This window comes from Lipotes vexillifer, unplaced genomic scaffold, assembly GCF_000442215.2.
Source record: "Lipotes vexillifer unplaced genomic scaffold, Lipotes_vexillifer_v1.1 scaffold205, whole genome shotgun sequence".
Taxonomy (NCBI): domain Eukaryota; kingdom Metazoa; phylum Chordata; class Mammalia; order Artiodactyla; family Lipotidae; genus Lipotes; species Lipotes vexillifer.
The window spans coordinates 16,813-30,255 of NW_006781396.1; the positions used below are offsets into that span (position 1 = coordinate 16,813).

Sequence of the window (13,443 nt, forward strand, 5' to 3'; positions counted from 1 at the left end):
GTAGGGAAATAATAGCAGAGTTCACAGTAAATTGTTCTCAAGTTGCTATAGGGATAAATGTTCAGTGTGTATGAGGTGGAATGATGTTAGTAAGAGAACAGAGGTCTCTTGAAATTAGCAGAACAAGGTTTAGTCCCATTTTGCTTGAACCAGTTGTGTTACCTTAAGAAAAATTTTCACCTTTTCTAGGTGATTCTTTATCTGCTTATAAAAGAGAAGGGAGGGCTTCCCTGGTGGCGCAGTGGTTGAGAGTCCACCTGCCGATGCAGGGGACATGGGTTTGTGCCCCAGTCCGGGAAGATCCCACATGCCGCGGAGTGGCTGGGCCCGTGAGCCATGGCCGCTGAGCCTGCGCGTCCGGAGCCTGTGCTCTGCAACAGGAGAGGCACGACAGTGAGAGGCCCGCATACCGCAAAAAAAAAAAAAGAGAAGGGAGTTAATATTTTCTCTTAATAAGATCTAACCATATAAAATCATGCATTCAAAACTAGTTGTTGATGGCCTACATGCCATTACTATTATAGATGCTGGGAGTGTAGCAAGGAATTAAAGGGCAAAAATTTCTGTCTTCATATTCTAGAGAGTACAGTTAGACAATAAATAAGTAATATACATGGTATGACTTCTGGTAAAAGTGCCAAAGGGAAAAATAAAACAAGTAAGGGTGGGAAGTTTAGAAAGAGTGGGTGGAGCTTGCAATTTTAAATAGAATGATCCAGAAGGGTCGGAGCTCAGGGAGAGGACTGGGGTTGGCGGCTTGAACATAGCCCGAAGGGGTTAGTGCGCCACGGCTAGCCGGGACGGAGTCCGGGGAAAAGGCTGCACCTGCTGAGGAGCCGAGTGGATGAAAGGCTCTTGCTGCTCCAGCCAGGAGTCAGGACTCTGCCTCTGAGGTGGGAGAGCCAACTTCAGAACACTCGTCAAGAAGAGACCTCCCAGCCCCATATAATATCAAACGGCGAAAATCTCCCAGAGATCTCCATCTCAACACCAGCACCCAGCTTCACTCAACGACCAGCAAGCTACAGTGCTGGACAACCTATGCCAACCATATAGCAAAACAGGAACACAACCCCACCCACTAGCAGAGAGGCTGCCTAAAATCATAATAAGTCCACAGACACCCCAAAACACACCACCAGACGTGGACCTGCCCACTAGAGAGACAAGATCTAGCCTCATACACCACAACACAGGCACTAGTCCCCTCCACCAGGAAGCCTACACAACCCACTGAACCAACCTTAGCCACTGGAGACAGACATCAAAAACAACGGGAGCTACGAACTTGCAGCCTGCAAAAAGGTGAACCCAATCACAGTAAGATAAGCAAAATGAGAAGACAGAAAAACACACAGCAGATGAAGGAGCAAGATAAAAACCCACCAGACCTAACAAATGAAGAGGAAATAGGCAGTCTACCTGAAAAAGAGTTCAGAATAATGATAGTAAAGATGATCCAAAATCTTGGAAATAGAATGGACAAAATGCAAGAAGCAGTTAACAAGGACCTAGAAGAAATAAAGATGAAACAGACAATGATGAACAACACAATAAATGAAATGAAAAATACTCTAGATGGGATCAATAGCAGAATAAATGAGGCAGAAGAACGGATAAGTGACCTGGAAGATAAAATAGTGGAAATAACTACTGCAGAGCAGAATAAAGAAAAAAGAATGAAAAGAACTGAGGACAGTCTCAGAGACCTCTGGGACAACATTAAACGCACCAACATTCGAATTATAGGGGTTCCAGAAGAAGAAGAGAAAAAGAAAGGGACTGAGAAAATATTTGAAGAGATTATAGTTGAAAACTTCCCTAATATGGGAAAGGAAATCGTTAATCAAGTCCAGGAAGCACAGAGAGTCCCATACAGGATAAATTCAAGGAGAAATACGCCAAGACACATATTAATCAAACTGTCAAAAACTAAATACAAAGAAAGCATATTAAAAGCAGCAAGGGAAAAACAACAAATAACACACAAGGGAATCCCCATAAGGTTAACAGCTGATCTCTCAGCAGAAACTCTACAAGCCAGAAGGGAGTGGCAGGACATACTGAAAGTGATGAAGGAGAAAAACCTGCAACCAAGATTACTCTACCCAGCAAGGATCTCATTCAGATTTGATGGAGAAATTAAAACCTTTACAGACAAGCAAAAGCTGAGAGAGTTCAGCACCACCAAACCAGCTTTACAACAAATGCTAAAGGAACTGCTCTAGACAAAAACACAAGAGAAGGAAAAGTCCTATAATAACGAACCCAAAACAATTTAGAAAATGGGAATAGGAACATACATATCGATAATTACCTTAAATGTAAATGGACTAAATGCTCCCACCAAAAGACACAGATTGGCTGAATGGATACAAAAACAAGACCCATATATATGCTGTCTACAAGAGACCCACTTCAGACCTAGAGACACATACAGACTGAAAGTAAGGGGATGGAAAAAGATATTCCATGCAAATGGAAACCAAAAGAAAGCTGGAGTAGCAATTCTCATATCAGACAAAATAGACTTTAAAATAAGGACTATCAGAAGAGACAAAGAAGGACACTACATAATGATTAAGGGATCGATCCAAGAAGAAGATATAACAATTGTAAATACTTATGCCCCCAACATAGGAGCACCTCAATACATAAGGCAAATACTAACAACCATTAATTAGAGCAGCTTAAGTATTATGCTTCTGAAGTAGAACACTTTGTTTCCTTTGCCCTCTCTCTCACATACTGACATGCTGACACACACCACTCCTCCTCTTGTTATGAATACGTACTTAACTCTAGGGTGACATGCTGCCATTCTTAATAGGTGCATATTAGGTGGAAGGATGAGCATCTTTTAAGAAGCAGATGGAAACTCAGTTGGAAAAGCACAGGAAATATCAAAATGAGAAACAGCTGAGTTGGGACAAGAACACAGAGTGAAAACTAAATGGTGTCTGTGTAAGGTTCAAGAGGATTGGTTAAATTCACATCACCAGCCTGCTTTCTTTGCTGTTGTGTGCATATCAAGGCCACCTCTTAGGACGGTGTGCAAGGATCCTGGGAAGAGAGGAGAGGAAGGAAGGCTGAAAGCTACCCCTTTGCTTGTGCCTGTGCTTGTGAGAGGGATCGCATTTTCCTAATTGTACAAAGGTATCAGATGGGTTAGTGGTAGAGCTAGTCTACATTTCAGCAAAAACAACTGTGAGTAAATATTGAGTCACTGACAAAGAGTTGATTTTTGTTGTAGATTAAGCAGGGCAGGAAATACCTAAATTATAGCGGGGGTTTAAGTTAGATCAAGGAGGTGTATCCGGAGGTTTTGAAAGAAAAGGTGGACTGTTATCTTTCTAAGATGGTTCTAGATCCTCTATAATGCCAGTTTTAGGGACCCAGCAGACTTCTTTGAGATCACGGAGTCACGGCAACAGAACTCTAATGTCTTCATTTTTCTTGTTTCCTTAAACACAAGCTAAATTATGCTCACTATTGAGTTAGCAGAGTGAAACATATTATTACCAATTCACTTACATAAGGATGCTGAGATTCAGTGACTCTGAAATATCACGACAAATATAGAAAATATAACCCAAAATGTAAAAGGTACAATTAACACTTCATCTGATTTGACTTTTGTGAGTGGGGTCTGGGCGTGCATCCTCCTTACTAAGGGCCTAAAATGGTTGCAAATGTCCCTTGGCCCTGTTACTATCTGCCTCCAATCTTTAAAAAGGGTCCTTGGTGCCTGTTAGTTAGGAAGCAGGCAAAATAAGGTCAAATAAAAGTCAGAGTATGGTGGGCTGCAATTTTTCTTCTCATGCATTCCAAATTAAGAGGGAATGTAAGGGTTAACTATAAAGTATTCCACCTTGAACTCCCACACTCTCTTTATCTAGCACACCATAATAAAAGATCAAGAGTTCCTGCTTATTATCTTATTTTTCCTGCTTGCTCCACCAGGCTAAGGCCCAGTCTGGTTATGGATTAGCATGGTGATCGATAGTAAAGCCTGCTGTCTCTCTCGGCAGGGGAAAATGAACTCAAAATGCAGTCAAACTCTTATTGATCAAGAATATAGGTCTCACTTTCATTACCTCTGTCTCCTGATAACCCACAAATAATGTGATGAGCTGCTAATGTCTCTGATTTTCAATGGACCCTTCACCCCTCCTGTCTGCACATTGCAGCTTTTATTTTCATCTTGATACACACTCTGTGTAATTTATGGAGCACTAACTCTCACTCTCTTACCGTCAGACCTGGTCAATCAGAGGTAATCATATCCCTCTTCACTGGGATGAGGCTCCAGCGAGTTCAAAATATAGTTTTCAAACATGCCAAGGAAATGCAATATGCAGCCGATTTCTTTTGGGGACAGAGAGATGCAAAGTCTTCTCGATGAAGCAACACTCAGATTGGTGGTGACCTTCTCAGGATCTGACCTGCTTCTACTGAAGTAGCCCCTGACTTGGCAAACGTAACCGTTCAAGTCTCTTGTACGGCTAATCTCGTCTCAGTTTCTGCTTCTCAGAGGACCTGATCTGATGCAGATTCTTTTTACCACTGTGAATATTGGCTCTCAGGGTGGGCAATGGCTGTGGTGTAGAAGAGGGTCCCCTTTCCCCTTGGTCACTTAATGACCTCAGAAAGTTTCTGTTAAATAGCTGTAGAAAAGAGTTTATAAAGAGGTCCTCAAGTATAAAACAGCATCCAACATGGGTATAGGACAGACTCTGCTGAACTTTATTATTTTCCACAGTCGAACTGTTAAAGTCAAATTAAAGCTAGTAACAGTTGCTTTACCTCTCAGATCTAAACTAAGGGAATGCTCAGCTAATTGAATCCCTTTTGTGAGGAAAGTCAGAGTATTTTCTGCTGACAATCTGATTAAAATAGATCAGAGTGATGCAAATAAAATCCTCTTTCCTGGAGGGAATACCAGATGACCAACAGCAAATAAAGTGATGAAATACTCTGCTTTTGGTTCAGCCGATAGAGTCTGAATGGTGTTTTCCAGCTCCAGTCCAAACAATTTGTACACCTGTTGAAAATAAAATAAAATATGACAGTGGTACAGAGTCTGGGGGATTAAGGTGATTTGTACTGATCTCTGAAAGCTGAGGTAATTGCAGGTCTCATTTTCCTCTTTTGTTCTGCAGAGCCGCATTTGAAATTTGACAAGAAAGTCCTCTCTCCCTTCCACTTTTTTTATTTTTTGCAGAGGACTAGGTGGAAATTTCACCAGATTTCCCCCTTTCCTCTCTGCTGTGTCTCCTTTGAAACGCTCTGGTTTCCTTTGGCTCATGAAATGAGATAAAGGGAAAACCAATCCAGTGTAGACTTTTGTTTACTTGGCAGATTTAGGAACTACCCTGGAAGGCATGCTCTTTCATTTATTGTTTTAAAAATATCCTACAAAGAGGGAAGAGATATGGGAACATATATATATGTATAACTGACTCACTCTGTTATAAAGCAGAAACTAACACACCATTGTAAAGCAATTATACCCCAATAAAGATGTTAAAAAAAAAAAAAAAAAAAAAGAATGATCCAGAAATACTATACTGAGAAGGTAATATTTGGGTAAAAATCTAAAGGGAATGAGTGACTGAGCTTCTGCAAGTAAAATGTCAAGTAAAATGAGGACCAATAATTAGCCATTCTAGGTTGGTGGGACCTCCTATTCTTAGCTCACATAGGTAGGTTTATAAAAGTGATCTCATTTCTGGTCTCATTAGTAAGTCTGAAAGTAACCCTGGAATTTTTTTATATGAATAAATTATTAATGAGGATTTCAAGCTGGTGACATTCTTTGGCATGTTGACATGTAACTCATTGTTGGGTGAGTTGTTTATCTGGGTGGTTTAGTGTGGATCTGGGCTATGTAATGTCAAGGAGCACATTCTAAAATCTCTGTGCAGAGGGTCCAATACCGCTTGAGAAGGACACCTCAAAGCAGGTGCCACTTGTTGCCACTCTTTGTTTCCATTCTCTGGATATCATATTCATCATTGTTTCAGATATAGGTAAAGATGGAGAAGTTAGATACATTTAGTTATACCAAAATAAAAAACTGCTGCACTTGAAAGATACCAGAAGACTAGAAGAAGGTATTTTCTGCAAGTAGTACTCATAGAAGACCCAGAAAAACTAAATGTAGTTAGAAAGACTAAAATTAACCAGTCTGACTGTATTAATTGCTGACAAGGATATGGGGAAATTTATTTATATTCATGCACTGGTAGAAGTTTAAGCTGGCATAGCCTTTTTACAATAGCAAAAAATTGGAGACTGTTAAAATATCTGTCAATAATGAAATGGATAAATAGATGTGATATAGTAACATGATATAATACTATACAAATGGATAAATAGATGTGATGTAGTAACATGATATAATACTATACAGCAGGGGAAAAGGATGAAATATATGGGTAACCTCAAAAAGAATGCTGAATTTTTTAAAAAAGTAAAATTCAGTGTGATACTTTTTACATGAAAGACACATAAACACAAGCATACTATGTATTATTGAGGGTTATATACATACACACACACATATATACACACATACAAATATATGTAAAAGTATTATAAACAGAAGATTGTGCAACAAACTCATAGTGAGTGGCTGGTCTTAAAGAGGGCTTTAGCTTTATCTGTAGATTGGAAGTAAACATGATAGAATGTTTATTTCTTAGTGTTAGACACGTAGGTATTTGTTATATTATTCTTTTTACTTTTGGGTAATTTTATAGTAGCTAAACAATTTAAAAGAAGGGGCCAAGTTTCATATGATGAGCCCCCAGAGAATAATTTACCAATTCAGTGACATATAATTTATCTTTATTTATTGTAGACCATCTACCTCTTTCTATATCAGAGGAAATGAGGTAACTGCACTGCATTAACTCATGACAACGGTCTCTCCTAATGAGTCCTTGATGGTATCACACTCAGATGGAAGAGCAGGGATCCTTATTAGCATATATCATGCCCTTTATTATGAGTCTCTTTTTTTTTACTTTTTTATAACTAACTGCAAGCGTATCAACACATTCAAAGTACATTTGGCTCCATAGCTGTAAGCATGGAGATCCTAGCATGACAGACTGGGATGCATAGAAGCTCAGTAACAGCATTGTGCTTTTCCCCTTGTCTACCCTCTTCCCTACAGGGAATCTTTAACCAGTTTCAGTGCAGTACTGAAAAAGTGCTTCCATCTGACACTCTCCGCAGTGCTCTGGCAAAGACTTTTCAGGATGAACAGCGTTTCCAGCTGGGAATTATGGATGATGCTGCGGAGTGCTTTGTAAGTGCTGGCCTCTGGCCCTCTTTGATATGGGATGAGACTGTGGATGGTCTCCATCAGGGACTGGCTACTTTACTGTGCTCCTGGTCTCTACAGTTATAACTAGGAATTTCCCTAGTTTCTATAAGTTGTTTCTGCTAATAAAGTATGAATTGCCTAGTGGGTTTATTCTTTTTCCTTCAGGCTTAGGGTAGTTTTGTGCTTGCCATTGCACAGAACAGTAGCTCTCACCTTCAGAGGAGACAAGACCCATTAAAATACAAATTTCTGGGCCCAGTTCCCTTGAGTTTCTGTTTCAGTAGGTCTGGAATGGGTCCCAAGGATATCTCTTAACAAGTTCCTAGGTGATGCTAACACTGATGCTGCTGGTCTGGGGACCACAGTTTGAGAGCTCCTGCATAGTAAAGATAATTAAACAGAGAATAGCTGAGTCCTTAGCACAAGTGTGATGTGCTATGTAGATGGCTACTTTGCTCCCAGTGACTTTTAGTAGAGGACCCTAACTCTTCTCAACTCTGGGTTCTATTCATCAACCTTAAAAAGACTCTATGCAACCATTAAACAATCTGAGTGATATACATCCTATTATACGGTAAAATATAGGCCAAAATCAGGAGTGCCCCTGAGAAACTGGATCACTGATTTATTGCTAGTAGGAATGAACAATGGTATAGCCACTCTGGAAAACACTTTGGCAGTTTCTTAAAAAACTAAACTTGCAAACTACCATACGATTCAGCAGTTAGATTCCTGTACGTGAATCCCAGAGAGATGAAAACATATGTTCATACAAAAACCTGTACATGAATGTTCAGAGAAGCTTTATTTGTGATAGCCCCAAAGTAAAAAAGCCCAGATGCTTTTAATGGGTAGATGGTGAAACAAACTGGGGTACTTCTATATCAGGGAATACTGTGCAGCAATAAAAAGGAATGAACTGTTGATTTATGTAACAAGTTGAATGATCTAAAGGGAGTAATGATGAGTGAAAAACGCAGTATCAATAGGTTATGTACTATATGATCTCATTTATTTAACATTCTTGAAATAATAAAATTACAGAGATGGGACAACATGTTAGTGGTTGCTAAGGGTTAGGGTTGGAATTGAGTGGGTAAAGTTTTAAAGGAATAGCAGAGGAGAGCTTTGTGGTAATGAAAGAGTTTTATATCTTAATTGTGGGAGTGTTTACATGACTATACATGTGGTAAAATTGCACGGAGCTACACATACACACAAATGAATGTATGTAAAACTGGTGAAATCTGAATAAACTCTGTGGATTTTATTGATGTCCATTTGCTGGTTTGGATATTGTACTATAGTTAAGTAACATGTCACCTGTGGAGGAAACTGGGTGAAGGGTACATGGACCTCCTGTATAACTTTTTTGAAACTTTCTGTGAATTTATAATTATTTCAAATTAAAAATTAAAAAAAAATCAGAGGTATTCCTCCCTTCAAGGAGGATTGCTGTTTCTCTGAGTAAACTGCCAACAAATTTGTACTTTTGTTTGTTAAATATTGTCTACCTACTGCTTTTTGTCCTTCCCTATTAGGAAAACCTCCTGATGAGGATTCACTTCCACATTGCTGATGAAACCAAAGAGGACATATGCACTGCCCAACACTGCATCTCCCACCAGAAATTTGCAATGACGTTGTTTGAGCAGGTGAACCTTATTTCTATTCCCATCACTTCTTAGACCTTTTCTTCAAGAACACTTTATCCTAGGATGTAGGATGTCAAATGGGTGCCAAAACAGTTAATGACCATGGCTGCTGGTTTTGCTTTTTTCTCCCCGGGCTTAGTGTGTATGTACTAGCTGTGGCGCCACTTCTGATCCGCTGCCTTTCATCCAGATGGTGCATTATATCTCCACTACTTCCCTTTGGTGAGTCTTATAGGGTTCTCTGTTTGTATACTTAGGCAGTCCTTCAGTTGACTGGGTTTTAACTGAAGGTAACCAAATAGCTTGTATCCTTATTGCTGAGTATTTGCTGTATTGTAGGAACTCAGAACAGTAATTTTAAAATAACCTTTGTTTTCCTTCTTTTCTCTCCCATCTGTCCCCTTTTCTTAGTCTCAAGTTCTGGCCAGCAGAGTGGGAGGAGGAATGGGGATTCTATGAGCTTTGGATCTGGGGACAGGCAGGCACACTTACTCTGTGGGATACTGAGGCTGGTCAGGATGAGGGGCTTTGGCATAGTGGGCAGAGGAAGAAAGTCAAACGTGAGTTTGGAATTTGCATGAATGATTTAGCTATAACCCTGTACAACTCCCAACATCATCCCCTTTCAATTCCCCATCTCGAAGCAATCAGGCTATTTGTATGCTGGAAAGACGAGAAAAACCCTCACCAAGCATGTTTGGTGAGCTGCTACAGAATGCCAGCACCATGGGGGATCTGCGGAACTGCCCGGTAAGTTAAGTGAGGGGTGGGGTTCAGAGTGGGGAGGGAAACCCTGAGATTAGTGGAATTGAGGCAGAGTCAGTGGGCAGCATTTCTCACTAGCATTATATATGTATTTCAGAGCAACTGTGGAGAGAGGATTCGGATTCGCCGTGTGTTGATGAACGCTCCACAAATTATCACAATTGGGCTGGTATGGGACTCAGACCACTCAGACTTGGCAGAGGATGTCATTCACAGCCTGGGCACCTGCCTTAAGCTGGGTGACGTAAGTGTTAGTTACCTTTATCTCTTACTTGGAGTTCTTCTAACTTACTATTGCTGAAGGGCAGTGAACTCTGAACACAAAGGTATATCCTAAATGACAAATATTAAAGAGTTTTGAAAAAATATATTGTGTGTATCTGTACACATACATGTGCATACATGTACATGCTCACATACCTCCTTTGCATAGGTGGCAAAGGCTTTTGGGAAGATATGGGATGATCTTGGCCTTGAAAGGCAGGATGGGCAGAGCTTAGCTACTGATAAAAATCAAGTAATTCATAGAGTTATCATATGCTCTAATTATCATTAGTTAATACCAGTGTAGAATAGGGAAGTGTGTTCAACCATGGGAGGTAGTAAGGTCAAAGAAGTGAGCAGTCCTGACTAGTTCTGCTGTGGGAGGTGAAGAAGGTAGAAGTTGATGACATGAGTCCTAGAATATTAAATTCATGGTAGAAACCAACATCTGCTGAGAAGGTAATGAAGTGGCTTGGAAGAGAATTCTAGTGGAAACAGACTTCAGACATGGGCTGTTTACCTTATCGGCGGCATACCCTAGCATAGGTACAGCCGGGATTTTCCTTCAGTTCAAGAGAAGAGCCAGAAAGTCTGTGGTTTCCTTTCTACTGGTTTCCCTCTGGGATGGTCCTGTGACTAAGGAGATCCCTTGTTGTTTTTTAATGTCTTAAGCCACGGTTGAGAATAAGTGAACCATCTGGGATCTTACTTTAGGTCTCCTTGACAAGGAGTCTCTGACATAGTAGGATATGCACAATAAAAGATCATTTTTCTAAATTTCTATAGCCTACATATTCTGTTCTATTCTAGCTTTATTTTTATGATTGATTTTTCAACCAAACAGATTCCTCAAGGCAAGAGTCCTTGCCTTCAAGTATTTTGTATGTCTCTTAACACCTAGGACAGTGCTAGATATCTAAGAATTGAAATGTTGGTAACCAGTATGGTGGGATTGCTCCCCCTAAGGGCTTTCTTACCTTCTACTTAGTGTCTCAACAGGAAATTTATATTTGTGGCACCAGCTGATAAATAACCTTTGAAACTTGAGAATGTTTTGTTTTTATGTTTTTTTTAACATTCCTGGCTTATATTAGAATAGGCCCCAGTAAGAAAATATTATTAAAAGCTATGAAGAGGACTTCCCTGGTGGTGCAGTGGTTAAGAATCCGCCTGCCAGTGCAGGGGATAGGGGTTCGATCCCTGATCCCGGAAGATCCCACATTCTGCGGAGCAACTAAGCCCGTGCGCCACAACTACTGAGCCTGCGCTCTGGAGCCCGCATGCCACAACTACTGAAGCTCATGCGCCTAGAGCTTGTGCTCCACAACAAGAGAAGCCACCTCAATGAGAAGCCCACACACTGCAACGAAGAGTAGCCCCCGCTCGCCGCAATTTGAATGAATGAATGAATAAATAAATAAATAAATAAAATAAAAGTTATGAAGAAACATCACCACATTACCAGTTTGGCCACTATCTCTCTGACATTTCGCTAAAATTTTGCCTTTTTAGGTTCATTTCTGATGATTAATATGGATTAGCAAAAGGAGAAGCAAGTCAGTACCTTAATTAAGAAATGATGGAGTCTGCTGAGAGATGATGTGAGAGGGCTGAGTATGTGACTGTTCTTTCCTTTCTCCTCTTTCCCCACAGCTGTTTTTCAGAGTGACAGATGACCGGGCCAAGCAGTCTGAACTGTACTTAGTAGGAATGATCTGTTACTATGGCAAACATTATTCTACATTCTTTTTCCAAACAAAGATCCGCAAATGGATGTATTTTGATGATGCTCACGTCAAGGAGGTAGGAATATTCAAGTCCTTCTTGACATGTTTGGTGAATGGAACAAAAAACTATGGACAGTTACTTGTCTTCAGTGTTTCATTTTCATAATTTTAATGTCTGTCTGCCTATCTGTTGAATTTATGGGAGTGTCAGTCTTGTCTTCCCCAACAGACCGAGTTCCTTGAGGACAGGATCAATTTATCTTCTATTATTTTCTCGGAATCACCTCACCAGCATTCAGAACCATTCTGAATTTATAGTTGAAAGGGCTTTTTAAAAAATGTGTTAATTTGTTGATTTGAGCGAGAACAATCTAATGCCTCAAATTAGGTTATAAGCTTAGCACAGAGTTCAGAATTCCAAATCTTGTAATTAACAGTGGGTGATACTTTGTCCCAGGGCTGCTATAAATTATTCTCTGATTGTTATCTCCCTGAAGTACTCTATCATGGATTAATGTATTTTGGGGATAGTGTAGAGAAAATAAGGCTATAATGATATTTAAAGTTGGAAATTTGGTACTATCTAAACCACAGAGTGTGTGGCTGAAGTAGTTTAGGTGATCTGTGTGAGTTAGGAAGCCTCTTGTGATAAGGTTAGCAGCTAGGAGACTGCTGACTATAATCTACACCAACCCATGGGCCTTATGTAGTGTCCTCTACAAATAGTAAAGTCTTTGTTAATTCCCTGATTCTCTTCTTCATCTCTTTTTTACTGTTGTAATCTTGGGCAACTTATGTAAATTCTTTGAGCTTTAGGTTTTTCATTTGAAAAATAATACCTGCCTTATAAAATATTAAATCAGATTTGTATGTAAAAAGCATATAAATGTTTCAGTTAAAATGATAACTCAGTTATAAATTTACTGAACGTCTATTATGAAATAAACACTGTGCCAGTGGTCTGACTCCAAGAACACACCATCTAAGAATGTGACTGGATCAAACTTAAAAGAGAGTGAGTTTGGGGATTTGATTGGATTGTTGTTTCCATGGCTATTCTGTCACTTTTTTCCACTGCCGTGGCAGCGCTGAATCCAGCACAAAGCTAAGGCTGAGAGGTTCAGCTGTATATTCTAAGCAGTTTGACATTTTATGTCCTGCCTTGTGTGAACTCTGAGACGGAATGTCACTTATTTTCAGGCAGTCTGTGAGAGGGTTTCTGTCTGCTCTTTAGCTTCATGAAGGTGATTTTAATATTTAGGAGAAAATTATAGCAATGCAAATTTCAAACAAGGGCCTTTATTTGATGTCTGTGAAAAGAAATTGATCACCAAGTCAACTGAAGTCCCCTCACATAGCATATTCAGCTTTGAGAACTTTTATTCATATTTCATAATTGAGTTGATGTTTCACAGGAATAAAAGTAATTTTATTCATTATTCCTATCTCTTATAGGGTTTTAGTGCTTTCTAAAAGGATTTCATTAAAAAAGACTTAACAAAAAATTCATTGGGGGCTTCCCTGGTGGCGCAGTGGTTGAGAGTCCACCTGTCGATGCAGGGGACACGGGTTCATGCCCCGGTCCGGGAAGATCCCACATGCTGCGGAGTGGCTGGGCCCGTGAGCCGTGGCCGCTGAGCCTGCATGTCCTGAGCCTGTGCTCCACAACGGGAGAGGCCACAACAGTGAGAGGCCC

General features: G+C 40.0%; 1 protein-coding gene across 1 annotated transcript in view; it reads left to right on the forward strand.

The window, feature by feature from the left end:
- USP54 (ubiquitin specific peptidase 54) overlaps nucleotides 1-13,443 on the forward strand; it is a gene marked incomplete at its 5' end in the record, with an annotated part of 64,746 nt that overhangs the window by 13,704 nt on the left and 37,599 nt on the right. The window contains 6 exons of the mRNA XM_007454700.1: nucleotides 7,184-7,318; nucleotides 8,878-8,991; nucleotides 9,131-9,213; nucleotides 9,636-9,741; nucleotides 9,854-10,000; nucleotides 11,674-11,823. Of these exons, the coding sequence (XP_007454762.1) occupies nucleotides 7,184-7,318; nucleotides 8,878-8,991; nucleotides 9,131-9,213; nucleotides 9,636-9,741; nucleotides 9,854-10,000; nucleotides 11,674-11,823 (735 nt within the window). The remainder of the gene's footprint in view (nucleotides 1-7,183; nucleotides 7,319-8,877; nucleotides 8,992-9,130; nucleotides 9,214-9,635; nucleotides 9,742-9,853; nucleotides 10,001-11,673; nucleotides 11,824-13,443) is intronic.